Source organism: Eumetopias jubatus, unplaced genomic scaffold, assembly GCF_037043125.1.
Source record: "Eumetopias jubatus isolate StellerSeaLion01/CBP00866 unplaced genomic scaffold, mEumJub1_p1.0 scaffold_1, whole genome shotgun sequence".
NCBI classification, from domain to species: Eukaryota; Metazoa; Chordata; class Mammalia; order Carnivora; family Otariidae; genus Eumetopias; species Eumetopias jubatus.
In genome coordinates, this window is record NW_028274807.1 from 180,170,386 (window position 1) to 180,197,925 (window position 27,540).

General features: G+C 41.5%; 1 protein-coding gene across 6 annotated transcripts in view; it reads left to right on the forward strand.

The window, feature by feature from the left end:
• The window catches only part of FOXP1 (forkhead box P1), a 489,745-nt gene that overhangs the window by 382,923 nt on the left and 79,282 nt on the right, over window positions 1–27,540 (forward strand). For 5 of the 6 annotated variants that reach the window (XM_028101748.2, XM_028101750.2, XM_028101749.2 and 2 more), the window contains 4 exons: window positions 13,059–13,196; window positions 14,232–14,321; window positions 19,727–19,880; window positions 25,278–25,482. In XM_028101748.2, the coding sequence (XP_027957549.1) occupies window positions 13,059–13,196; window positions 14,232–14,321; window positions 19,727–19,880; window positions 25,278–25,482 (587 nt within the window). The remainder of the gene's footprint in view (window positions 1–13,058; window positions 13,197–14,231; window positions 14,322–19,726; window positions 19,881–25,277; window positions 25,483–27,540) is intronic. The other variant, XM_028101745.2, reaches the window with a different exon arrangement.

Here is a 27,540-nt window from a genome sequence, read left to right on the forward strand (position 1 = left end):
GCGCCTTGCGTCACTCTCTAATTATTTTGTGTAAGGCTGTCTCCACAGGCTGGCTCATCAGCGTCTGTAATGTTTGTTGTTTGCTTGTTTGTTATTTGTTCTGATGCTCCTGGAGACTTAGCTGATAAACACTGACCTGCAAAGGAGTTAGTCCAGCTTGTAAAAGCACGCTTGAGTTTTATGGATGCCTCACGAAGAATTTGTCTTTGAAAAACATGAATTGCCTATTCAAAGTTGCACCCCATTTTGTTCACAGACATCAAATCTCAAATTAATTAGAATATCTTTGAAAACAATCACATGTATTCTGAAATGACCATTTCCACTTTCTCACTGTGCATTGCTTGGAGAGAACTTCCTATATTTTTATTTCCTGTCTTTGGGGCCCTGGGCAGCCCCTCCCGGAAGAGTGCCTTGTCCCTTTAAGAGTCAGAACTCTACTGATTCATGGTACATTCTGGCAGATTTAAGGCCCCTCTCCCCAAAAAAGAACGCCCTTGGTCCCCCATTGAATATTCATGAGAGGGTGGGGTCACATTTTTGTGACCTGAAAAATGCCATTAATAAATTTGTTGTCTGACACAAAAACACTTTAGGGTGGAGAGCGACCTGCCATGTACCCATTTAACATTTGATCATAAGTTGACAGTCAACTGAAGCTTTTGTCTCTTTTGCAGCCAGATTAATGGCGGAATTGTCTGCTCCCCTGCTGACCTTATTGAGATTCAGGCATTTGCTTGATTGGAAATATTATCAATATGCTTTCTGGTTTGTAGCAACCTGCATTAAACTACTCAAGTAGAAAAACACGTTCAAGTAAAACTCCTGGTATTGCTGGGTTAGGATTTGTGGTCTGTTTGTTTTTTTAATTGAGGGAAAATAGGTTAATCACTGAGGTCACTACTTTTCCTGGAATATTTTGAGAAAAATAATAAAAACGTTAAGAGTTTTGTCATTTGTTTTTTAAGGATAGGCCAAGAAGTTTTTCTCTAAATTTAAAGATGATAAATAGCTGCCGAAAATGATTGGATTAACCTGGCATTCAAATCGTGCCAGTTGAGCCAACAAAGTTTAGCATATTGGTGACTTTTTTTTTTAAACACCATACTCAGCTTTAAATAGCATTAAAGAGCAGTGACTATTTCTGATAGAGGTCATCTTCAAGTGCTTATTGAGAATAGCTTTTGTTGTTGCTGTTGTATAAATAAGAAAGGAATTTAAAGAATTATTTCTTAGCGAACTTGGGGCAGATGCCTTCTTGAGCAGCTGTCGTTCTAGAGGGGAAGTAGTTCGGTTCAGCGACGAGGCACGTTTGGTTGTTATTTATTTCAACCCCCGTGTCGGATTAGTTTTCCTCTGCGCGCACAAGCACACTTTGGCGAGCCCGACTCTTGGAAAGAAAGGAGGTGGGGAGCGTTGGGGGTGGGGGGAGGCCAAGGCTTGATTAAACCCTCGTCGTGAAGCGAAAGTTCTCTGCATAGGCCGTATTCGAGGAAAGCGCTTCTCTGCGCTGCTTTGGAGCCCCGCATCGCCTACCGATTCTAAACAGTTGCTGGGAGCAGTCCGGTGTGCGCCGGGCGCGCGGGTTCCCCTCCTCTGCCTCTCGGGTTTCTCTGAAAGGTTAGGACAACTCTTTGTCAGTTTCCAAGACGAAACAAACACGCAACCCAACCAAAAGCCCCAAACCCGCAGCCCCGGCCGGCGGGAGAGATGCGCGCCGTGCCCGGCTTCCCAGACGTCAGCCAGAGGCAGGTCAAAGGGTTAACAGCAATTAAGAGGAGTTGCTCTAGAGACAAAAGCAGGATTTCGCCAGAGCGTGATTTCACCTGCCGCGCGGAGGGGGCCGGGGCGCGCGGGCGCGGGGAGCGGGCCGCGGAGCCCATTGTGTGGGGCGCGGCGCGGCGCGGCGCGGGGTGTTTAGAGGCGGGTTGTGATTGGTGGAGCAGGGCGGGGCGGGTGGGCGCGGCGCGGCGCGTCTTGTCAGCCCGCGAGCCGGAGCGCCCCTGCGCGCGTGCAGTCCGCCTGCACGCCGAGGCCGCCGGACCCCACGCCCGGCCCGCGCGGGCGCCCCGAGCCGGCTCCGCGCGCCTGGCGGCTACATGGAGAGTGTCAGGTTGGTCCCTATGATTGATCTTTGCCGTTCTGCTCTCCTTCCCCGGGCTCCGCGGTGCCAGCTTCTTGGGGACTCACTGGGGAAGGCTGGAGCGCCAGAGGGTTTACAAGTTGAGTCTTTTTAAAAAATAATAACAACAATCGCTGTTTACCAACTTGGGTGGGAGTTGCGCTCTGGAAGTGGAGGCGGGGGACGGAGTGAAGAGGTGGGATGAAGGAGCTACAGGCCTTTGGGTCCTGGAGAGAGAGAGGTTTTCCCCTCTTTCTCTCGCCCTCTTCTCTTTTTTTAAATGTTCATGGGTGGGGTGTACTTGAGAGTTGGAGGAAGTCCTGCTTGTGTGTTGCTCTCGCGCTCTCGCTCTCTTTTTCGTTTGCGATTCATTTTCTGCTGGTCTGGCCTTCACGCAGCCACTTTGGTAAAGCCCTCGCCATCACTCCATTCGGGGACGTATCTGGGGTGTGATTTATGTCACTTTCAGAGCGTGTGAAATATACAAGAAGCCTTCCATCTCCGAGTAACCCGTGTGGATGTTTCTTTGCTTCTGATAGTTTGTTTCTATATCTGTCTAGGCTATTTTCAGCTTAGCTGTTCAAATTCAAGGAGTTCACACACAGCAAAGGGGGGGAGGGGGAGGAATAAAGCCCCCACACCAAAACAGGCAGGCGAACTAAGGGACACTCGGGCAGGCTGGGGAGTCTCCAGCCTCTGTTGCATTACTTCGCTGGTTAATTAAGTAGGGAGCAGGGTTTGGGTTAGGACGTGCGGCCGACTGAAGAATTGCCACGGGGTACTCCAGTCTTCCCCGGCTCTGAATGTAACTAACTCAACTGTCAAAACTGCCTGAAAGACGGTCAGTGGAAAGGAGACTCTCCCCCCCCCACCCCCCACCCCCCCGAGTCGTGATGGGAGGGAGGGGACCTTTAGGAAGTGGGTGGTAAAGTTTTAGAGCAAAGTACATATAGACTCTTCCTCTTCGGGATTAACTCCTTCAAGGCCTACCAGTTATAAGGAAAATATAATTTTATATTCTTGTCCACACAGACCAAATGTTCTAATCAAGCCAATTTAAAAATGCAAATCACCTAATTTCCATAGATTCCAACGTTCTGAAAGTGACACATTTGGGGGGAAAATTAAGCCTGATAACAGGAAATGTGAATCATACTATCAATGACTAATCTGCTTAAGAAAAAAATAAGTTACATTTATTTTATCATTAGGAAGTCAGTGTTAAGCCAATTTGTGTGTGTGTAAATCAAGTGAAGTTTTTTATTTTATAAGTGGCCCAGTATTGCTTTTTTGTTCGTTTGTTTGTAATAGATTTTCTAAGAGGAATGTGTATGTGCAATCAGAGGTGGTTATGTGGTAAAGTGTTCAAGCTAGCATGTCATTGTCAAAGACCTCAAACATGATCACATTGAGATTCTAGTTTAGGATTTGATGTGTTGCTGTTATTGTTGTTTGAAAGAATGCAAAGCTTTCTTGAATGTGAAGACTTACCACTAAGTAAACCAAATGAAGACAGAAGCACATTCTGGATACCCTTCGCATAAATTGAAAAAATGTCTACTTCTATTTTATGTGATTCTTTGTAGCTGCCTGACACATTTCAGTGAAAAGTGTGTAAAAATGAAACCAAAATACAGACTGCCTACCCAGAGACAGTGGCTGACTTACTCTAGGATGTGATAGAGTTGAACTGAAAACGGATTGGGCTGACACTTGATAATCAAAGTTGATTTATTGTTCATTAGTACTGCATTAGCCCTTTCAGGCAAGACAGTTATTTCTGTAGTGGCCTGTCAAGAGCGAGACTGCAAGCACCTGTCATTTCTAAGGCATGAGATAAGCAACTAAATATTAAGATGATGCAAATAAAAATACATTGGAGGAGATAAAGGACCATATGATCATAATTTTTTTCTTTAAGAAACTGGGTCAGTATCAATCCATAAGAAATCTCCTAGAGGTTTGTGGGGGTTTTTTGTTCTGCCCCCCCCCCCCCCGGACTACTCATAGAATGAAAGCAAGGGGCTTTATATTCTCCTGTTTACCCTAAGAACTTTCCTTCCCACTCAGATGTGCAGTTCAGCTGATAAAAAGTTGGTCAGTTAAGGAAATGAGAAGCGTGACATGTCACCTATTTAATCTGAGTAATTCAAGAAAGGTTGGCTTCCTATTTGTGTTGTGTTTTTAAATAAATTCATTTCATTAAATGAAACTTCTCTAATCATGGCCTGATTATATGAAAATGTGATGACATCATAGGGAAGCTATGATAATGTCGGATAATAATGTCAAGTGCGTTTTCTGCAGCATGTTTCACTCTCGATTTTCTTCTTCCCTCCCTGGAAGGGAATGATCTCATGACATATAATAGAAAACAACCTAAGTGTCAAAAGAAAACAAAATTAGTGAACTTTTGTCTGCAGCCATAGAAACGCAGATTAACTCATATTTTTCCAGAGGATGGAATGGAAACATTCTGCATAAGGATATATAGTGTATTGTCTTCTCTGAATTTTCATTTGACAGGGATTTTAGAGTCTGTGATCTTAATTAAATCTCAACTAGCTGAAATAATGCATCTAAAGGCATGCAGTGTTGCGTAACCTTGCTCAGTTGGTAAACCATAAATCATCAGAAAGCTTATGATAGGAATGGTTGGTTTGGATTTTTGTTGTTGTTGTTTGCAGTTAAATGTACCTTAAAAACAAAACCCTCACCATTGCTGCCTTGTATTTGCAGGCTGTCAGAAGCTGTCACTTGAAAGATAAACTCTTTCATGACACTGACCAGTTCTGCAACTTTTCAGCCGGCCTCCACACAATTGCAAGATACAGTGAAATTAAAATCCAGATTAATTAAAAGCAATGAAATTCCAGATTTATCTTGGCTAATGTGGCAGAAGTATGTTTGAGTTACTATGTTTCTGAGATAATCAGGAGAGAATATTGTGACCAGCTTCTCAGCTTGAGTTAAAATTTGAGTAAAATTTGAATCGGCAGAAAAGAAGAGTGGAGGGATTTATTTTATTATGTGGTTTAGTTGTAGATGAACATCACTGAAGAGAAACTTAACACTAGGCTCTTAGTAACTGGTCAAATATCATAGCCAGTTTAGAATCCACTTCTGGTAGTTCTTTGATTTATAAGCAAGGGATAAGGCAGCAACAGTTGACCAGAGAAAGTTGGAATAAATAAATACATAAATTGTGTCTGTGTGTGTTACATGTTAAACTATGAATTCATTAGCATGGAGTAATAATCATTAAGTAGCTATTTAACTAGTCCAGGTTTTACAAATTCTAGTGCATGTAAATACTGTGTTATTTACTTTTAGAGTCTTTTAATCAGATGTTTTTGACTACTGCAATTTTTGGAAGCTGACTACATATAAAAATTTGAGAAAGCTATCTTGTGATATATTGACTTTATGTACCTTTGTACATAATATTTCATATAAGGCTGGGAATTATGTTGCTGATGAGCTGTAGATCTTTTGGGGCAAAGAAGGAGGGCAGCTTTATGTATACCTGCATGGCTAGATTTGGGGGATAGTCCTAACTCCCTAAGCTAAATGTGTTTTTGTTTGGTGAAAGGTTTCTTTTCTTGGAAGCAGCATGATATTTCTGGAATTGGTTTTAGTCATTTCGCAGTGTGCAAATAACTTTTTTTTCTCCTCATACATGGCATTCTACATTCAGCTTTATTTTCTTTCATTAAAAAAAAAAAAAAAGAAAATTCAAGTACCTGTTAGTTTGACGATCCTCTGTGCACTGTAGGGACTTGAATTACCTGGAAAGAGCTAACTGGCCCTCCACTTTAGGATTGTAGGAGTGATCTTCTCTGAGTCTGTCTTCCAACCTGGCAGTTTGTTTGAAGAGAAATTAATTTGGAACGAGAAAAATGAATATTGAACACATGCATTGGACCTCATTTTCAAATCTGGTTAAAAGCAGCTAATCAATGAAGATGCAGCCTAAATGTTATGGTGCACTTTTTAAGAATACCTTGGTATCGTGTTTTAATTTTTAAGCTTTATCTTGCCCTTAAATCTGAAACATCATTGTTCAAATAACCGAGAACAAGGTAAATCAACAACATCAAAAAGGTCGGCTGCTGTGATTTCTCAAGGGCTTGTTATTTTGTACTTCCCAATTCTATTTGATGTCTTGACAAAACAAGATGACACAGGGGAGAATACATTAAATTTTGATTTTTTTTTTCATCTAACCTGTTACAGTTGTGGCGGCTTAATTTCTTTCACTTTTTCCTGAAGATGGTGTTTTTGTACAATTGCTCTGATTGTCATACCACTTCATGAGCCGGGTCCTCACGGGTTTCCCATTCACCTTGATTTTACTAGGCATTTTTGAACATCTTTTGACCTTTAACATATAGGAAGCTTTTGGTTGGGCTTTGACTTCATTAGAAATAAATCAGTGAATGGGGAGATTGTCAAAGAAGCAACTGATGTTTTCTCATTAGAATCTAATTTGCACCCCTTAGTTTAACTGTGATGTATAAGGTGCAGGTGTTGGAGACAGGCATGAGAACCTGCACAATTTGAGAAACTTAAGTTGTAATTCTCAAAAGGGGTGATTGCACAGCAAGTCAGACCTTACAAAACTTTGAAATGAGCTAATTTTGGCCTACCTGCATGTTTAAATCCAGTTAACAGCCCGCCCTCCCCCCTCTATCTCATAATGTGAAAAAAAAAAATACATGTTGGCAAATTTAATTTTTAGTCTTAGAAAATCCTTTCGTGGACAAAAGGTATTTACTTTTCTTCATTGAACAGTATCCCTGGATCCACAACTGTGTCTACAAGTTCTTTTCCTTTATTCTCATCGTGTATGTGTCTCAAATAGCACTGATACGGTTGCTGTCTCTTCTCACTGTTTTTGAATAATGCTTCATTTTAAGAGGACTTATTAAGCCAAGGCCTCTGCCTTTTCTTCTCAAGAGCTAAAGAACTATGGATAGAATCTTCCCTGGGGTTCCTTCTTGGAATAGTTCTTCCCTCCTCCTGTTTGTAGCACTTAAAAATGATTTTTGTTGTTGTTGTTAATATAAAATGTCATAGCAGGTTTGATCCATGTACACCACATTGTTTGCCATCCTTCCTACAGGAGAAAGATTGAGGGAAGAAAGAAGAGGCATTTTCTCTTGATTTAAATAATAATAATAATAGTTGCCAAGTTGAAAAGATGAGTGCTTATTGGATGATTATTTTCATGTGTAGCTTCCATTGTTTCCTGTATTTAACAGTCACTAATGGGAGAAGCGATTTAATTTATGTAAACTTTACATTTTTATGCAAATGAAGCTGATATTTATTAGAGCTAAAACAATTATGCTGGCACTTAGTGGAGTAACCTTGTATGCATGGGAAATGTTACAGGAGAGCAGTTGAGGTTCCACTGATGCCTCTGCTGTAAACAAATATGAATTTCTGCCACTTTTTTAAAATTTAAAGACAAAAGAAGAGCTCGGAGAGCTTTGCCAGAGATTGCTTATTAGGGATGATAACCTGAAATAACTCCTGATTGGCAGGCAAGTCTTGGCCATACAATTCTTCCTGAAAGAAAGATAGTCTTTCTTGATAGAATGTAATAAACAAAATGATAAAAAATGAAATGCTAATTGCATTTTAAACAGGCCTTTTTTTTTTCTAAAATTTTAATAGGTGGTTGTATTGTAACTGAAAGAACAGTTATGCTAATGACTGACTACTTAGATGATTTTGCATTAATATAATAACCATTACCTGCCTTAATGCTTTGTACAGTATTGTGGCAAAATAGCTAAGTCTAAAAGAGTTATACAAAAAAGCAGAATTCCATAATGAAAAAGAATTATACTTTCCACATGAATAGCAGGCTTTTTTTTTAATTTTCTGAAGACTGAAATATTATGTCAGAAATGTATTTTCTTTCCTCCATTATACAGCTGCTTTGCATGGTATCTGTGTGTATGTGGTTTGTTTGTTTCTTTCTTTCTTCCTTCCTTTCTTTCTTTCTAGATACCTTGGGGAATTGATAGAAGCTTCCTAACTTTTCTGTTTGCCAATGTATCATCTGTATCCATTCGCTTATTAATTATGAAAACTTGTCTTCCACAGGGGGTAATGGTATTTAGGAAGTAGTACTTATTTTCTTTTACACAGGCTAGGTTCTATAGGTCATAGGAAATTTGGCATAGATATTTTGTTTTGTTTTTGTGTTTTTTTAATGGAGCTATTTTCTTTGGTTTTGTCTTGCTAGTCTGGGGCCTTCTAATTTAATTTGTTTTGCTCTTGTTATTTGATGAACCAGGTAACACTGCCTAACCTGGTCCAGTTATCATCCACACACAGCCTGAAGTCTGGAAGGGACTCAGGTTTCCTGGGACATACACGTGGTGAATAATAGAGATTAAAAAATAGTTTCTAAATTATTAATCCAGATTAATGGAAGTAAAACAGTACGTAAATGTTTCTGTCTTCTCATTTTCCTTATTTGTACATTTAGCAACTAGGAGGAGATGCTGATGACAAAACGTATGTGTGTTTACACTGGGCAGTATTTACTTGTAGTTAACGGGAGTGAGTGTAAAGAGAAAGAAAAAAAAATGATAGCGTGTTATTTGTGTCATCTCTCCTCCCACCCAATTCCTCCAATTGTCTCCTAGATGAGCAGTGAGTATTGTTTTTATGGGCGTTTTTATTTGTTTGTTTGCTTTTTAGATATTTTTCCCCACCTCATCACCTACCTCTCCCCTCTGGGAATAAAGGGAACTAATAAGGCATCTTATTTCAATAGTCTTTTGGCTTTCGGATGGTAGAAAGTCAATTTAAAGTAAAAGAAAACTGTGGCAGGCAGGATTGACACAGAAGTGTATGGGTTCCTACCAGCACTTGGTAGTGCTAACGACCTTTTCCCAATTACTGGTATTAAGATGGTAGCAGGTCCATACTAGCAGTTCCGAAGGCCAAGCACAGCTGAATTTCTGCCATTCCCGCAGGTTCATGTGCACCTGGGACCAGCCACACCCAAGTGGTATCAGTCAACAGTGTATCATGCAGTGTCTGTGTGTGTGTGTTTTTAATTCACGATTTCCTCTTGAAACTCAACGAAAGAGTGTTAACTGTGTGTGTTTTTTTTTAAATTCAGTTTTGTATGCTAGCATTCTTTAAATGTCTGCCAGAAGTTTAATTTGAATTTCTGATCCCTGAAGGCAGCTAGACAGAATCATTCTAGTTCTTCATAAATTGCCTTCTATGATTCATTGTTAACTCATAAAACATACTCATTTCTATATTCTCAAACAGTTAAGGTAGTTACAGCATCAGGGATATAATTTTTTTTTTTTGCAGTATCTTTAAATTGTCATTTGAGAAAGAAATCAAGAATTGGGTGAAACTCCCAGTTAAGGCATGAGCCCTGTAGCACAAAAAAAAAAAAAAAAAAAAAAATCAGAATTTATTGTTTTTTATCTCAAGGAGGGTAAGGTAGATGGCATAGAATCTGGAAAAAATAAAGTTTAGTTTTGACCGAATACTCTCAAAGAGGGGCCCATAAATAGTAGAGCCACTGTAGTTAAAAACTCACATGACTGTTTTAAATACTATTGATTTAAACCACTGGCTAGATTTTATGAATCACAGTGTAATTTCTAAGCTTTGGCCATATTTCTCAATGCTAAAGCACTCTCTCTTGTGTGCCTTTAGCTGCTTTCCAGACATTCAACACAGGATTAAATGATAGTAGTTACAGTGATCAATAGGTTAAGACCGGTACAATCACTCTTGCCGCTAATGACCTCAGTAGTAATGGGCAATAAAGTGTGGACTATAATAGCCTCTCGCTGGTACTGCATGCCCTTTGATTCCTAGTATTAGTAGGGACTAGCTACATGAAAAAGTTGGACGTTGGGAGTTAAGAGAGTGGATATGTGTAGGCTCTATTTCTTAACTATTTAAAACCTTGAACTGTGCTGTTTTTGGGTTTGTTTTTCCCCCCCCTTTTCTACCCATAGTGGTTTCTGGTCCATTTGGATATGTTTGTTAAAACCTTCTATAACCTATTTTCAAGACACGTTGGAGCAGAAACTGGGGAAATCTCAGTTTTATCACATTTATAAATTAAGCTCAGGCCCACTTTGGAGGCTCACAAGCGAACTGATGTGAAAATGTGGTTTCAGATAGTAAAAGCAGAGTTGAGGCCATCAGCATGTAAGAGCCCACTTTTGGTTGTTCAGAGACCCTATACCAGGCAGGAGGGTTACTCAGGCTCCTTGCCTCTTTCCCTCCTTTGGTGGTGCCTGCTGCTTGAGCAGTTTATTACTCATCAGCACCTCCGTGAAAATGTCCAAAGGGAAAAAGAAGAGGAGACTCAGGTTCATTTTGCTGTTCAGTAACATGGCTACAAACATTGAATAAATAACCCTGGGAGAAGCACATTTAACTATTGGCCATATCCAAGGTTTTCAAAATTATCTGTATATGCCAGTCCTTTTTATAACTTTTAAAATCGATTTTATTCAAGTATAATTTACATACAAGAAGATGAACTCGGTTTAAGGGTACAGGTGGAAGAATTTGGACAGTTGTGTTCACTTGTGGGACTACCATCCCAGTCAAGATAGACGGCATTTCCATCACCCCCAAAAGTTCTCTCGTTCCCCTTGTGAACATAGACTTTCCACAGTTCTTTTAAAAAATTGTGACCAAGAGGTTATTTCTATGAAGACTTCTGTTACAACACTGTTAATTTCATGTTCATCACCAGTTTAGATCTTACACCACCCTATTCCTGTCTATTTTCCTGTTCATCACCATCAGAAATTTGGCTCAAGAATATTTATATTGTACGTCATCCAAGAAACGCAGAGGAAAAAAGAAACCTTAAACATGGTTCTTTTGTTTGCTTAATCAAACCTCCCTGTATGATGATGCAACTCTCAAGGAAAAGTAAACTTCTATTGTGATATCTTGGCTTTAGCAGCTCAAAAGATAGTGATTAGCACCCAATACATTTTGAAAAATTCAAAAAGTTTCTTGTGTGTGAAGGCAAAGTAGACTAATTGGAATTAATTTATAGATGGTTAGATGTTTTGATAATGCCTTCTTGTGTTTGCCCTAGATTGAATGCAAGTTCACTGTTCTAATCATTGGTGATATTTCGTGCTGCGAAGTATCTTTTTAAAAGGATAATTTATCCATTCATATACATCTGTCCCTTTTTGCATATAAAAATATTCAGACATGCCCATCTGTTTTAAATTACAGTGTATCTACATCTACACTTAAAAGGCCACTGCAATAGGAAGAATTCATTGATGACCTTCCAGAGTTAGGTTAATGAAATTTCTCAAATGTTCTAGCTGGTGTTTTCCAAACAATGCGAAACTTGCACATAAACATCCCCCCACACAAGACATGCCCACAACAGTGGAGGATGTTCACTGTACATGAATCTGACCTTCAGGAACCATTTTTAGTTCATCAAAATTAGTGATGCTGAGAAATCGGGACATCAGTGCATAATGACTGTGAAATTAGGAATGAGAGCTCGCTATGCAAATGACAGGACAAATCATGTGAAAAAGTCAAGATAAACTGCATATTAAGACATTATGTTACATAAAATTAATACTGCATTTCTCCCTTTTGCTTACTGCTCCCCTGAAAGATTTTTTAATTCTTTTATCTTCTGATCAGCTATTGTCTGCCAGATTTTTTTTTTAAGTGGCACACAGGCAAAGTGCAAAACATGTTATTACCTTTTATTGTAATACATGAGATGACAGGAGATCCTTTTTAACAAAGTATATCCTTTACTGCTTCTAGCTTCTTGCTGTCACATGTTTGATTAGAAACCAAAGAAAAGTAAGATGCTTAAATATTACTGTTCGAAGACATACAGGTTTTGTCTTTTCTTTCATTGTTTTTTTTTTTTCCTTATCTTTTTATTTGGTGGGGGCGATTTTTCATGAAATAGTCTTCTTGTATTACGGGGACTGACAAAATGGTTCTCATGTAGTCTGCAAATTAAACACAAGTGCAGTGATTATTTTGAATAGCTAAATTACATTCTAGAAAGCTTGCAGAATTCATAGCATTGTCATTAGGTATCCGCTTGAATACAATTTGTGTAACCTTGGCCAAGACAGCCTGTCATTTTAATGTCAGTGTTTTATCTGAACAAGACATCATCCTTTCAGATACAGTGTGCAGGTTCCTTGCAAAGATGCCCGTGCAGAAACGTGTTAACAGTTGCAAATATGAAATGCTATCAAGTTCATCACTGTAGCTGTTTGTCACTGAAATGTCATGGAAAGCAGCTTTTAATGGTATCACACGTAATATGAAAGAATGGAGACATCTGTGTGCTGGGTGAATAAGGAAGGGCAAAAGGCATCTTAGGAAAGGTCTGCGTTGAAGTTTGCGAGGTGTGCCCAGGGTTCAGTCACCCACAAGACCAAGCATTCATTGATTGTCCTTAAAAAATCACTGTGCACAGAGGAAGTGGATCAGAGTAGCTCCTGCAGAGAAGGTACTGGTTCCCATTTGCCTTGTTCCCTAAAACACAATTCAAGTTTGCATTAAACTTCCTAGTGCTAATGGTCACCGAAGACTCGTGCTTCGTAAGAAATCGAGATCATCCCCACCTAACTCCAGATAGCATTTGTTAAGTCTTTACTCCTTGTCTGCCTGCAAGGCTGTCTGGGCACCTGTCAATGCTGTGAGGTCTTCTTTTGTTTTTCTTTTATTTCACATAAACTCCGTAAGAGATGAAATAGGATTTGTTGCTGCATCCCCTCTGGATAAAGACACTGTGCGTGGGAAATTGGTCAGTTCTTGGAGCAGGCTCATGACAGTCTGCCGCTGACCCCAGAAGGCTGAGTGCTGCATGCATGTGATTTCCTGGCTTCCTATTTATCCTTCATTAACGTTCTAGGTTCCCGTGTCAGTGGCTATGATGACACCTCAAGTTATCACTCCCCAGCAAATGCAGCAGATCCTCCAGCAACAAGTGCTGAGCCCTCAGCAGCTCCAGGTCCTCCTCCAGCAACAGCAGGCCCTCATGCTCCAACAGGTAACCGTCCATCCTCCTCCTCCCAGGGCCAGGGGCTCTATTTGCTATTCCCCGCACCTGATCCGCTCCTTTGCCCGTTGTAGAAAAAGCAGAGAAGGGTGGCTGGGGCAGGACACCGAGCGGGCCCCTGAAATAATCGATGTCCTTTGCATCCCAGGAAGCAGAGGGACCCCTGCCAAAGCGACTAGGGTTCGGGCCTGGAGAGTACCCGACGGACTGAGATTAGGACTGTAATTGGACTTGGTAGAAATAAGACCTTTTAGGCTTATGTGGCTTTACACTCTTTTATTTGGTAAGCCCAGAGGCTTCGAAATGGTGTGAATCAAAGCAAAATGGGGAGCACGTTAGGAGCAGGTTTAAATGTGACAGCTCTTGAAGTCCCCATTTCAACTCAGAGGCTCACAGAATTTTCCTTTTAAACATCAAGAGACATTCCGGAGTTGGTTACTTTTAAGGTGCAGAGTTCACTTTCCTTCTTTCATGTATGCTGATGTGGAAATGAACTTCTGGCTGCCATGTGCCACAGGGGCCTCACATTCAGACTTCCCGGACCCCCAAACCAAAGAGATGCGATTCAGAACTAGAGTGACAGAAGTTGCTGGGGTAAGGTGGTGGGCACCAGAGGCTGAGCGAGCTGTCCACGCTGTTGATGCAGATGCTGAACACCCCACCACCCTGCCCAGCCCCATCCTTCTGAGAGTAGGCACGCTTGCCAGGGTAGAGATTCACCAGACTCTCTCAGCAAGGGCACTGGGGCTTTGTTGTCCAATCAGAGGGCATTCTTTGCTTTATTTTAATTAGTTTGTGTAGAAAATGGTATGTTTTTCATCAGGTCATTTTGGAGATTACTTTTCAAACAATAATGCCAAGAATAGTCAGGGTGCGCTGAAATTTACTGTCGTGTTTCAAACTAAAGGTCAGGCCATTCCAGATAAAAGGATGCTATTTTTCAAATTGCAGTTGTGTGTGGTACGGCACGGGGACAGTGGGCTGGTGCTACCCTCTGTTGCTTACTGTCCTCTCTTTCCTTTGTAGCAGCAGCTTCAAGAGTTTTATAAAAAACAACAGGAACAGTTGCAGCTTCAACTTTTACAACAACAACATGCTGGAAAACAGCCTAAAGAGGTACCGACAATACATATTTTACTTTCAAACCACAGATCCCAGAGGACTATCTAGTGGCTATTAAACTGTCATTCATCTCTTAAATGATTGCACAACTGAGCTATCGGTTCGCAGCTCTCAGACCAAGAGTGATCGTCCTGTTTTTCTCGGAGATTTTTCTGGGTTCCGTTTCGTGGCTGCCATCTATTTGATAGCAGTGCTGCAGGTGTACCCTTGGTGAGCACCAGGAAGCGGGATGGTGGGCCAGACTGTCAGGGCTCCTCCCACAGGTGGGCCGAACGGTGGGCTGAGGTGCACCTGTGGCTAGCACGGGTGTCCTTGGACACGTGCTTGAGATTTTCTCCAGCTCAGACAGCTTGGGTGTGTGGCGATGGCCCTTCCTTTGGAAGAATCCTCTCTTGTGAGGTTGGACAAACAGAAAAGTTCGACCAAGAAATGGTCGCTCCTATCTCTGTGTTGACTTTTTCTCGCAAGTTAGACACGTATAGTAATTGCTCAAGGCAGGCGTGAGATGGTGCCACTTACAGGGAAGACTCCTCTGAGCTTGGATGATTTGTGTGTCCCTGACAAAAACCAGTGTGGCATGATGGCTTCCGTGGCCCAGCGCTTTGTAAGAGCACACACTTGTGGCGCCAGGTCCCACCACCCAGTTAGGTGACCGTGTTAGCTCTGGACGCAGGAAGGCCTTCCCAGGGAGGGTGTCCGCGTCTCACGCCCCGTACGGTTCCATGTCGGTGAAGACCAGGCCGTTGGGGGAACGTCTGTGTGCATGTGGGCATATGGGCATTATCATGCCATCTTCCTCCTGATTTCAGAGTTCCCCGATGTCACTTAGCTCCTCATGTTTTTACTGTGGACTGGAACGCTTTTCATGTGAGTGTTCTCCTTGGAATGGCACAGTTTGTAGTTTGGAAAACAGCTCCTGGCCCCCTTGCACGGCCTCCTTGCTGGTCCCAAGCAGGCGGCCAGTTCCGTTGGTTTGGAAGGAGCCTCGCTCGGCGACTCTCCACAGCCCTGTCCCTCACGTGAGCATGGATGGCGGGCTGCGCTCACGTTCCATGCTGGGAATGGCCCCGCTGGCTCCCTGGCTGGCTCCTTCCTCAACAGAAACTGGGTACTTTATCCAGGCCCTGCCAACTGTTCGCCCTGGAGTCCTGTTTAGCAGCCTGGATGGCAACCCCTGCAGAGTCGGGGCAGTTTGGGGGTGACGGGGAGGAGGTGCTTTCATGAAAATGCTGACACAACCCTTAAGTACAGTGGCGCGCTACCGGGGCTGCTATAATAAAAAAGGGAACAGATTAAAAAGTGTCTAAAATGTAAATCTAAAGGACTAACAGTAATTAAAATGGAAATGGCACAGGGAGGGAAGGCATGTAATTGTGAGATATCACTGTGCAGAAGGCTCTCAGCTTTGTTTTGCTGGCTGTTTTTCTAATTCAGTAGGGCTTACTCATCAGTGGCAGTTCAATGCGCGTTAATGACTCTGGGATTGCAGGCATCACTCTGGACAAAGAAATGATTATTGTGCGGTCAAAAGAAGTTCAAAGACAAGAAGGGAATTTCAGTTTTTTCCTTAGAGATCCACATTCAAGAGCATATAAATTAAGCCAAATGTTAAAAACCACAGTCTGAAAGCTGACTTCAAAGTCACAACTCTCTAATTAATGAACTGCGAGCTTCAGTTTGGACAAGTTGTGGTTTGATGCGCCCATAAATCAACATGACAGGCCTGTTTCACAGTCTCAGACAGTGCTTGTCATTGAGTCACATCAGATGTAAACACAGCAGAAAAAAAGAAGGGATATGAAGGAGGTGCAATTGATCAACAGAATTGGTAAAAACCCACTTTTGAAGCACATTATGCATGATCACAGGAAATGGTTACAGCCTCAAGAGGTTTCCCCTTCTGCTGTTGCTTTGTTGAATCAGATTTCTAACAGCCTTCAAAAGGGAGAATAAGAATTATGGAGTTTCTCCCCTGTGGCTCACAGGCAATAACCCCCTGTTGTTATTTTGTGCTTCTTTCTTTTCAAAGGCATCAAAATTTAGTTTTTTAAAGATCTTTAACTCTATATTTGAAGACAAACAAAAAAGGGCTGCCACTGTCATTCTTATCAGTTACCAGGGATTGTGTTTTTTCTTTCTGTTGCCACTTCTTATTAACCTCTTATTTGGTCTGTTAGACAGAGTTGGGAATGCCCGTCTGCACGCTGAGAGAACATGAAAGTTCAGATCTGGAGCTCAGAGGGCAGATAAAGAAATGTGAAGGGGAAAGTTACACAGCAGAAGGAAGGATAAAAGTTAACTCTCCCAAATTGCTGCTGTCAGAAAAGGGGCATCTTGATGATGGTGGTGCCTGAGTTTGGGAAGGGAGTACTTTGTATCTGAACAAGGAGAAGGCGGGACATTACTTATGGTAGCCTTTCAGCCTCTATCTCTAGGACTCGAGGTTTGCTGTGGTCACGTTCTGTCATCCACTTCCAAGGCAAAGGTGATAGAAGAGATAGGTTTGCCTTCCCATCCTGAGGGGTAGGCAGACCGGCGGGCAGGTCCCCTTGGATTCCGCTGTATGTTCACCGTGCCGGTGGATTTGGCTGAGAGCTTGTGTAACAGTGATTAAGAGATCCTTATTTTCCTGAGGTAAGGGGGCAGGCTCCTGAAATTATCATGCAGGTGGTGGTCCTTTTGTGCTACAGTGAAATAGAGTCACATGGTAGCAATTTCACGATGTGGACTGGTGGTTCTGATTTTAACAAGGTTTGAACTTGGATGTTGACAGATGGAACAAGTGTATTAATTTACTGAATCCCGAGTCATTAGTGGCTCATAATTTTGAATTGTCAGCCCCCCCCCCCCGCCACCGCCACCTTTTTCCCTTTTCTGATTACCTCTGCAGTAAGACACTTGATCCTCAGCCAGAACAATGTACCTTCCACTCAACTTTTTTCTAAAGTTGCCTCGAGATGTTTCCTTGAGAAAGTTAGGCTCCCCATTGAGTTGGCCCTAAGACCTTCTTTAGGAGGTAGATCTTCTGTAGCCCCATACAGCTAGGGAAGTTGACTGCCTGTTAATATTTGATAGAACGGGTGTGGAAAATTGAAGGCAGAATTAATTTTCAGTAGAGCTACAGAAAAAGGTCCCATCCTGTGCGGGTGAGGTAGGCTCAGTTGATTGTTTTAAGAGGGCCGTTTGTCCGGGTAGTTATGACAGTTTATGTTAGGCAGCAGGGAGGAGCCGAAGAAAGGAAAACAGACCTTTGACTGCAGCTCTAGGGAGGGGATCTGAAATGCAGGGTTTATCAGGGCATTTTAGCATTTTAACACTGACTACTGACCTGTCCAGGGGACTGCGCGGAGACCTTTTTTGTATGCATTCAATTGTGAGAAGTAAACAAACGGGCTCGTATCCTGTGTTTGGTAACTGGGTGGGGAGCACAGTTTGGCAACCAGTGTTGCTTTTAAATTCTTTCTTTGGACAATGGGCCTTGTATACTTTTATATCCTGGCTTTTCAAACGTGGACAGCTTTCATGAGCTTTTCCTAGGGATGGCCGCAGAGACAACAGAAAAGCCATCAGTCATTTTATATAAATACAGAATTTTTAAACATTTCATTTACAGTAAGACAGGAAACACCCTCCCCAAACTCCGGCACCCCCTGTCCATTCTTTTCTACTTCAAGAAGAGCTGGTTCCCCGATCTTGTATTGTATCCAGGTTGTTGTCTTCTCTTCCTTCCTTCCTTCTTTTTTTTTTTAAGTGTCATGAATTAATATCTGTTGAAGAAGTGAAAAAATCATTTTGACATGAATATAACTATCATTGGGTTTTACATTAATGTGATAACATGGGAAGGGGTGAAAACAATTGGATCATTTTATGCATGCTGTTCTTAAAATGAAAACACTGGCTTTTCATTTAAATTTATTTAAATTTTTGTTGTTAGTGGTAAAGAATTTGTTTTTTGGAGTGAAACTCAATTAACTTTCTCAGTGGCATGGTAGTAAGTCTGAAATTGGTTGCTAATAGGAGAATGATGGTTTTTACTGTAAAATAAACTGCACGGAGACCGAAAGGAAACCACCATTTTTCTCTTTCTTTGAACTTGGCATCAGAAGGTCTTGATACACATACCATTTTATGGATGTATCAGATCAAGGTCATGTGTTAGGTTAAGTGAATGCAGTTGTTTGTAAAGTATAGTTATTAGAAGCTCTGAAAGGGTTGTACAGTCCCTTTTAGTTGCAGAAGTCTTCCTGATGTTTTGAATGATACTCAGAATTAGGAAAACGGATCTTTTTTTTGTTGTTGTTCTTAAAGAACCTTTTTTTTTTTTTTTTGGCTACAGTTTGGGAAGGGTTAATTCTCCTTTCATAATTGTTAGCCATAATGTGGCTAAGACCTCCACCTCGATTTGATTCCTAGCAGATTAAGGATATTAGATAATTTCCTTCTATTTATTGTACTACTGCACTGTATTATCTTTCTATCACTCAGATAATTACTGAGGAAATCTACATTAATTTTTTTTGGCTGGAGCGAGGCCTGCTAAACACAGGAATGATGTATTGATGTTTTACACAACAAAAGTTTTCCTCCTGTCATTGTCCAATCAACAAAAAGATATTTATCATACCGTAAAGCCCCTTCTTTTCAAGAACAAAGCGGGTGGGGAAGCAGGACAGGGGAGCCAACCTGGGGGTTTCTGAAACTAAAGCCAAGTTAAGGCATCTGAAGCTTAAAGTGTCCTTCACATTAAACACTCAACAGTCGAGTACGATGTTGTTTGCTAAATTATGAATGTGTGTAATTAAAATCTAGTGGCTGTTTCTATGAAAGATTTACAGCGTTATTTCATCGTTTGTCATGGCTAATTAACAGTATTAGATGAAGTTTTTCTTCTTCAAAGGTCTGATTTTTTCTCATTTATTTATGTTGGGAGTGATAAACAGAGTAGTTTAAAAGCTCCCGGTGCAGGCAAGAGGAAGGCAGCCCGCTCTTCTGTGCTCTCCGAGGTTCAGGGTTCAAATCCCTCCAGACCGGAACGGTGCCTGCCTTCTCTGTGGCGTGAATCGTTAAACATTTCAAGGTCTGGATGGTCACATCTCGACCAGAAACACTCAGGCCTTTCAAACTGGAGGAAAAGCTGACTTGATGGGCGAGTTATTTTTCTGTACCACTGGCAGCGGAGGGGGGGGGGGGGTACACGCAGCGCCCCCCCCGCCCATGCTCTTCAGACGCGCTGTGTCCTGTCCCTGTCATACGAGCCCTGACACCGAGCCCTCCACTAGACCCCAGCCGCCACCGTCGGTGTCTGATGACGGCGGCGGTGTGTTTTGAAACATCCATCCTCTGAACCTTGCTCGGGAAGTGGCCGGCTCATTTTCTTTCTCCCTGATTTCTTGCAGCAGCCGCAGGTGGCAACCCAGCAGCTGGCCTTTCAGCAGCAACTCCTCCAGATGCAGCAGCTGCAACAGCAGCACCTCCTGTCTTTACAGCGCCAAGGCCTTCTTACCATTCAGCCAGGGCAGCCTGCCCTTCCCCTCCAGCCGCTCGCTCAAGGTAAGCGTCCGTGACACGGCAGGTGCCGCCCCACCCAGGCGGCGGGGCCGAGGCGGCAGGCTGTCTGGTGGTATGCCCCAGCCCGTCAGTAAGGATGTGGTCCATCCAGAACAAGCACATGCCAACTTCAGAGGCAAGGCTGGATGAGGTCCTAAGGAGGGAGCTTCGTAGAAGCCGAAGGGCTTGCTTGTGGATGCCAAAATGAAGACCTACGGGGTGGTCTGATGCTGCGCAGTAGCAGAGGAATCCCACCCTGGCACATTATCCCACATAGGGGAAAGCAGTGCAACTCTGACTTATGGACCATTTCAATCTGATCGAGCATTGTCCATTTGGAATCCCAGATGAATTTTCTTGAAGGCTTTTGTTGAGCCAGTGTAAGGTATATTTTCTATCATTGTAACTCATTCTGTTGTAAAGCTGAGTGATGCTTTTGAAATGCCACTTTTTCGGTTCTCGGGATAAATTCAGGTTTATTCTCTATATTAAGAGTAATCTCTTTTGTTGGGTTTTCTTTTTTTTCTTTTTCTCATTCCTTGTTCGCATTCGTCTGTTGGTTTTTTTGAGCAGGTTCTGTACTCATGAGAACAGGTAGCACTTCTATCTCTTGCTCTTCAAAAACTAGAGTTCCTCGAAAAGCAGCAAGATTTCATGGATTTAAAGATTTCTTTTGAAAAGCCACTGATGTGTTATTATGGTGGGTGTTGGACATCAGAAACAAAAGAGGATTTCTAACCATTTTCGGATATCCTCATGGTTTGAGCAACTCTTTGACATGTGTAATGTGAATGCACATGGATTATTCAGAACCAGAATGAGAAAGTATGGAAGGAAGGAAGAGAGTGTCAGGCTGTGTTTTGAAATACAGTTCCCCCCATCCTGTACATGTACAGCACATTTCAGTCCAGTCCTCAAGAACCCTGGGCTTGGCAGTTGCAGTATGTGTATGGGCCTTAAAGGCTGGTAGTTAATGCCTTTGGTGTCCTGGATTCAGTTGCCTTCTGAAGCGGGTTGAAAATGTGGGCCCTTCTTCGTGGTGATTAAGACATGCTCATTCGTTCAGCAACTTTCAGTGTCACGTGGAGCCAGTGAGGCATGTCTGCATTTGAATCTTCTCCCTGGAGTCAGCCACACCCAGCTTAGATCTCTTCCTGGGTTTTCTGTTTTGGTTTATGTTTTCAGTGTTGAAACTGGGCTTTCTCCTCTACTGTCCCTCCTGGCCCTCCTCCCGTTTTTGCCATTACTGTTCGCCTACTGGATACATAATCAGCATCTCCATGACTGTCAAAATAGTAGAAGATTTGGTAACAGAGCAGTATGAGGGGAGAAGAAAGGACACATCGGCTAATGCATTTTTGTGCTTGCAAAATGTTATAACGTGCATTAATTACACCTTTGGGTTTATTGTTAGAAACCTCGCAGGCCATTCTGACACACCCACTGGACTCAGGCTTCAACCTCTCATCTTTTCCCACTGCTCCTATACTATTAAGTTTGCTCACTAAGGTTCATTGTTATAGTACATCAGTTAAGCTGTCCAAAAGAGGGCAATTGGGCAGTGACAAGACAAGCTCATGTGTAATGTGAAAGAAATGAATGTGGTGATGCATGAAGTGTAATCTCTGCAGTAACATATCAGAGACACCAGTAGGTAATTCACTGGTCATGGCATTGATTGATATGCCTAGCAATCTGCTATAACTATTAGCCCCTGCAACATTAGGAAGGAGCATATTTAACATCTGAGGGGTGCCCTGATGTGTGCCCAAGATACCTAAATGTAAATACGATATTTCGGGAGTCAGGTTGTGGCAGCAAAGTGAGCTCCCGGTGTCATTGCCATCTTCTGTGGGATCCGGAGGTTGGTTCTGTCTCTCCTATCCCCTCGCCCAGAGTGGCTCGAGAATTCAGTCATGTTGGACTACAACACAATTTTTTTCTATCGAAGACATGATGGCTTAAAACTGATGTCATTATGAGGTTTAAATCAACTTTCTGCTTGCTTGAACATGGTCACCTGGGTATGGATGTACAAGGACAAAAAAAGGTTGATCAACTCTGTTTGTCTTTGAGCCAGTGATACCTGGGGTTGTAAAATTGAGTTCCATGAGCAGTAATCTGTCAACTGTCCCCACAACATACATTTTTTAAGCCGGTGTCTGCATTTTCTTTTATAATGAAGGGGTTGGTTGTCCTGGAAAAAGGAATATAGCAAGGCACAGGGGTTAGGTGTTACAAATGCCAGTAATGGCCACCGTGACACAGTTGTCGCGATTCTTTGACGTACCTGCTCATGGCCTTGGCTAAGTCACCTTAAACGTGTAGAAATGTGAAAGTATGAATAGATAGAAAGTAATATTTTGAAGGCCTTTTTCTTTCTTTTTTTTTTTTTTCCTTTCCTGAAGGCTTTATGGTATGAAATGGAGGGACATTTTTGTTGTTGTTAAAAGAGTACTGTAGGGTCTTCTCTATTTTACGTAATTAGTACATACGCTTTTCTCCCTGGTCTCTTGAGGCCGCTGACCCCCTGATGTTCAATATCATTCTGACCTCTTAATTTTGAAAATATGAACTAGAGATTACATGCTCGAGATACATATATATATACACACACACACACACACACATATATATCTGTTAATGAATTAAGTTAAACATAACCTGGTACTGTTATTCCTATCTACCATATTGGAGGAAATACGTGATGCTTTTTGGAAATTTGATATCCATTTAGTCTGATGAGTGACTAGCCTGCCTTTTATCTGTCTTAATTCTATCACGAGACCATGGCTGTCAAATAATAGCATCCTCCAGTAGATAGTATGCAATGAAGTAATAGTTTAACATTGCTAACAAGGTGTATCATTGATGGAGAAGAATGATTTGACTGCTCTAAGTCTGATGAGAATGTTCTCAAACATAATTATCACAGTGAAATTTGACCCAAAAGTATGCCTGTTGTCAGCGAGTTACAGTTTTATTTACCATTTCCCTTTGTGAGGGATGAAACTGATTGGCCAGCCCCCTGGAAGAAAAGGAGAGCAGAGTAATATTAATGTACTCTGTAGGTGTAACAAGTGTAACCAGACATTTGCCTTTGTCTTTATTTGCTGGATAAACAGCTCATTTCTAAAACAGCTCCAAAGTTCCGCTTTTCTTGGAGGGAAAGTGTTAACACAGTTGTTAGAAACCGTGTTCTTCCATTTTTTTCACTTCCCATGCAGCTGACCCAGAAATCAATTAGTTTGAGTTGAAAAATGGGCGGCTTGTTCTTTTTATGTGTATTTACTCCCTAGAAAATAAAAATAGGTGTTGACTTGTGTGGCTTTATATCAATATGCTATCATCAACAGACAAGCCTATTCACTATTGTTTCAATTGAGTAAACAGCGGTTGGAGGGTCAGCCATATTCACAGGTAATTGTTGGTGTGCGGACATCAGTGGCAGGCCTGTTAGCTACAAACACATCCCGCATGTCACTTCGGGAGGTGTTTGAAAATAATAGCCCAGATGCAGCAGAACCGGACACGGGATCGTGGAGTGACCTTTCCCATTGTTTAATTTGCCTCTGAGGCTTAATTTCAGGGGACAAGTAATAATTGAATATGCCTAATAACTAAATGCTCATTTGGGACAAAATCCATCAAAATATAATTGGCATTTGATTTTTATGAAGGGAGAAGAAAATCAACTTGGCTGTCGAGGATGCGTCCTAAGAATATCTGACCACTTAATGTATCATTTGAAGCCTCCTTTTATAATATATATTAATTGCAAATACTTGAGCATTTGAACATTTTCGTGGAGAACCGTTAAGAGAGACCAACTGTTTTTGTTAACGCTCCTCTCAGAAAGGCGGGGAAGGTTATTGGTCTGCTGTGCAATAATTTACTCCTCTTTGATATGCAAACGATCCACGGTGAATATAAAAAAATCCTATCAGACTCATTTCACAGTTCTTAACCACTCGGATTCTCTGGAGTCCATCGCCTCATTAGACCAGTGCTCTCCAATGCTAGCATAATTAAAATCTTTAACAGTTTAGCAAAGTAAAGATGTTTGGCTGATCACGTTGAGATGATTATCTATCCATTGTATTCTAAATGACAAAAATAAATTAAATTTAGACCTTGGCATTTTTTTATTATGTGTTTCAAATGAATATAATGCACACAGCCTTCTTTTTTAATTCAATAGCTTAGGTTTGGTAAGAAACACGCCTGTTCGGGTGCTGCTATATAGTCAGAAAATGGCAGGCTTTCTAGGATAGCTGTGTTACAGTTGACTGAAACAATGAACTGCAGTCCAGACATCCAGTTCTAATGTGGAATTGCCTTATGCTGCACACACACACAGGGTTGACGATTTCTTTTAGCTGTCCTTTTGAAGGAACTGTTGTTTGTTGTTGTTAGCTGCCATTTAGAATCTTTTTCTTCTGTGCATGCGTGCGCCAGCAGATGCATTGAGGTGGGTTCTGGGAAGCCTGGGCTGTAGAGGCATGCCTCCAGAATAAAGGTTATGAGGCCGTAGTAGTGAGATTGACATTCTGATTGTATCTCCTCTTGGGGAAAATACAGGTTTGACCCTTCCTCCTTAAGACCCATGTCCATTTTGACCCCCTTAAGAAACAAGAGAACTTTATTACTCCAAGTTTATTTCACGTTTGCATTTTATTCTGCAATGGTTCATTAGCATTGATCTAAGAAATGACAGTAATAATAGTGTTACTTGTTAAAAAAAAAAGTTACACAGTTTTTCAGTAGACACATCCATCAATTAAGCATGTGGTACTAGAAACCAAAATTAATGAGGAAGATAGGTGTGTTAATGAAATAATCATAGTATAATCAATTTGAATGTTAAAAGTTGAAAAGCATTTCAGGAAGATGATATGAATTCATAATTTATGTCTAAAAGTGATTAATAAAAACTATATTTAATAACAAAGCTATTTGTCATCATTTACGACTTAAGCACAAAAATTATTCATTTTGTGGTTCATGTTGTCATAATAGTATAGTTGAACAAATTTATTTCGAGCCCTTCTTTGTGTCTAAAAATACAATAACATCTATCTACTCCTTTTCAAAAATCTAGAAACAACGGTTTGGATGGAGGCATACTGTCTTTGCAGAGTAACTGTGTTTTGAATCCTTTTCACGGAGGTCTTTTAGGTGTGATGAGGGCACTTCAACTCGGCGGGCTGTTCAGTGAGGACACGGTTGTTACTACCGTATTTGCCTTAGTTGGGAGGGGAAAAAAACGCACACACCAAAAAAAAAAAAAAAAAAAAACCTAACACTAGGCTTTGTTTACTGACTCTTTGATTTAATTACTGTTTGAAGAGGACGGAATTAGCTGTTAATTGATTTAATTATCCAATTTGTTTGTTTCAGGCATGATTCCAACAGAACTGCAGCAGCTCTGGAAAGAAGTGACAAGTGCTCATTCTGCAGAAGAAACCACAGGCAGCAATCACAGCAGTTTGGATCTGACCACGACATGTGTCTCCTCCTCTGCACCTTCCAAGACCTCCTTAATAATGAACCCACATGCCTCTACCAACGGACAGCTCTCAGTCCACGCTCCCAAAAGGGAAAGGTAGGAATGAGACACTGAGATGTGTCTGGAATGGTCTTGAATGTGGAAGGGGTGGGTGGCCTTGCTCCGCCATATCTCAGCGATCCCTAATTGGATCCATGTGACTTGAATGTGCATGTAATTACTTAAGAATGTGTTCAATATGATTTGGGTGTGAAGCATCTAATTATTTTCACCTTTTCAACATGGAATTAGCACTTATGCAGATCTAACCTAAGCTTAAGAACCCAGGCAGAGTTAGTTTCTCACTGGATGGGTTGGATTTCAAGGGTTCCAGGCTTACTCTTCGTGCCCAGTGCTCACTCCATGCAAGCTGAACGCCTGGGCTCTAAACACCTTCTGAGGGAGTAGTAAAGTCTGGTATTGGCGATTTTGAATCACACTTCAAGAAAAGGTAGAGAGCTTAGCCACTGCGTACCGCCCTCCTTGAAGGCAGGGAGACTGTCTTTTGCATTGTTGTGCCTCCAAAGAACATGGCCTTTTCCCTGGTCAGTGCTCAGTGAAGGTTGGAAGGATGGGGAGGTGGAAGGGGTCTTTGTGCGTACACGATCCACGTCTGTACGCACAGATCTAAAAAATAAAGTCTTAACTCCCGAGGAGGAATGCAGTGCTGTCTCGGTTGCCGTATTCCTCTTTGGAAGTTAAGACTTTATATACTGTAATTGCCCTCAGCTTTGCTTGAATGTTAGCCGAAGCCGAGTCTGTTTGAGATATCCAGAATACATCATGTTAGCAGACAGTTCTAAGAAAATGAAGCTGTTAATTCATATTATTGGATCCTCACACCCCAGAAGCATTAATACTACTGTTGAATGCTTTTCAGAAGTGGAGTGTATATATATATAATGCTCCTAAAATTAAAAACTTTTATTTTCAATGTACTATTTTTAAACGGTTTCCCATCTATTTCATATGCACAGCTTCCCCACACAGAAGAAAAGAAACTTTCAAAGTAATGTGTGATAGTAAATGTCACTTCCAGCAGGAAAAACAAATTCTATATTTTGTTTTTTAATAAAATGACTCAGTGAAAGTTTTTTTAATGATATTTTTCACTTGAGCAATTACAAGTATAATTTCATACCTTTCTTGAACTATTGAGCATTAAGAAGCCCACGGGTTTAATTAGATGTATATCTTTCTACCAGCAACATTTTATCCGTTTCAAGATCCGTAACCACAGAAAATGCTCTCTGAATATCTGTGCCTGTGTGGGCGTGTGTCCCGGGCAAGCGTAAGAACGTGAGAGGTTCTGAGAGGTGAGGATAATAGATGTTTTAACCAAAACTTGCAGCTATCCTTTTAAGATGATTTTGGAACTTCTGTGGCAGACATAGGCGAATTAAAAGATGTTCTAAATTTCCTATTCAGAAGAATTCAAAGGATAGAATGGTAGACAGTAAGAATCTATGTGGAGCCATTGGGCCAAATGTAGCTTCTGTTGTTTCCAGTGAGGATAGCTTTGTACTTCTGGAAGCCAGTCTTTGCTCTGCTTTATCACCTCTGACAGTGTCTCTGTAATTAAAAAATAATACTGAACCTTAGAGAGCTTTAAAGAAAAGGTTCTAGGTTGTTGTCCTTTGCTCTACTTGCTTTTGGTGTCTGAGGTTGATGCCATCCATTTACCGTGGAGTGATTGAATTACCTCTTGACCCATAGGCAGAACAGGCCATCCACTGAAAAATGCCGACCGATGCACTTCAGGTATTTGTTGCCATCTTGCCGGCCATTGTGGAGCCTGCACAGATTTCCTGTGACACAGAAAACTCTTCTTGTTTAGATGCGCTGTGCTCGGTTTTATCCTAAAAGGGTCTATATCTGCAGTCAGGTGACAGATTAGCAATGAGGCAGGTGGGAGAAGAAGAGCCCTTTTCATGTCTTAAGGTGTATTTGAAAGTAAAGGGATCTAACCGACAGTCTCATTCCAGGAGAATAAGTTTGTTTGAATTGTTTTTATGATCTGCACACCAGTGAGGCTTAATCTTCATTATACTACGTGCCGAAATTAGAATATGGATCAGAGAAGAATTTGGGTTCTACTGAGCTGTAATCTGGCTG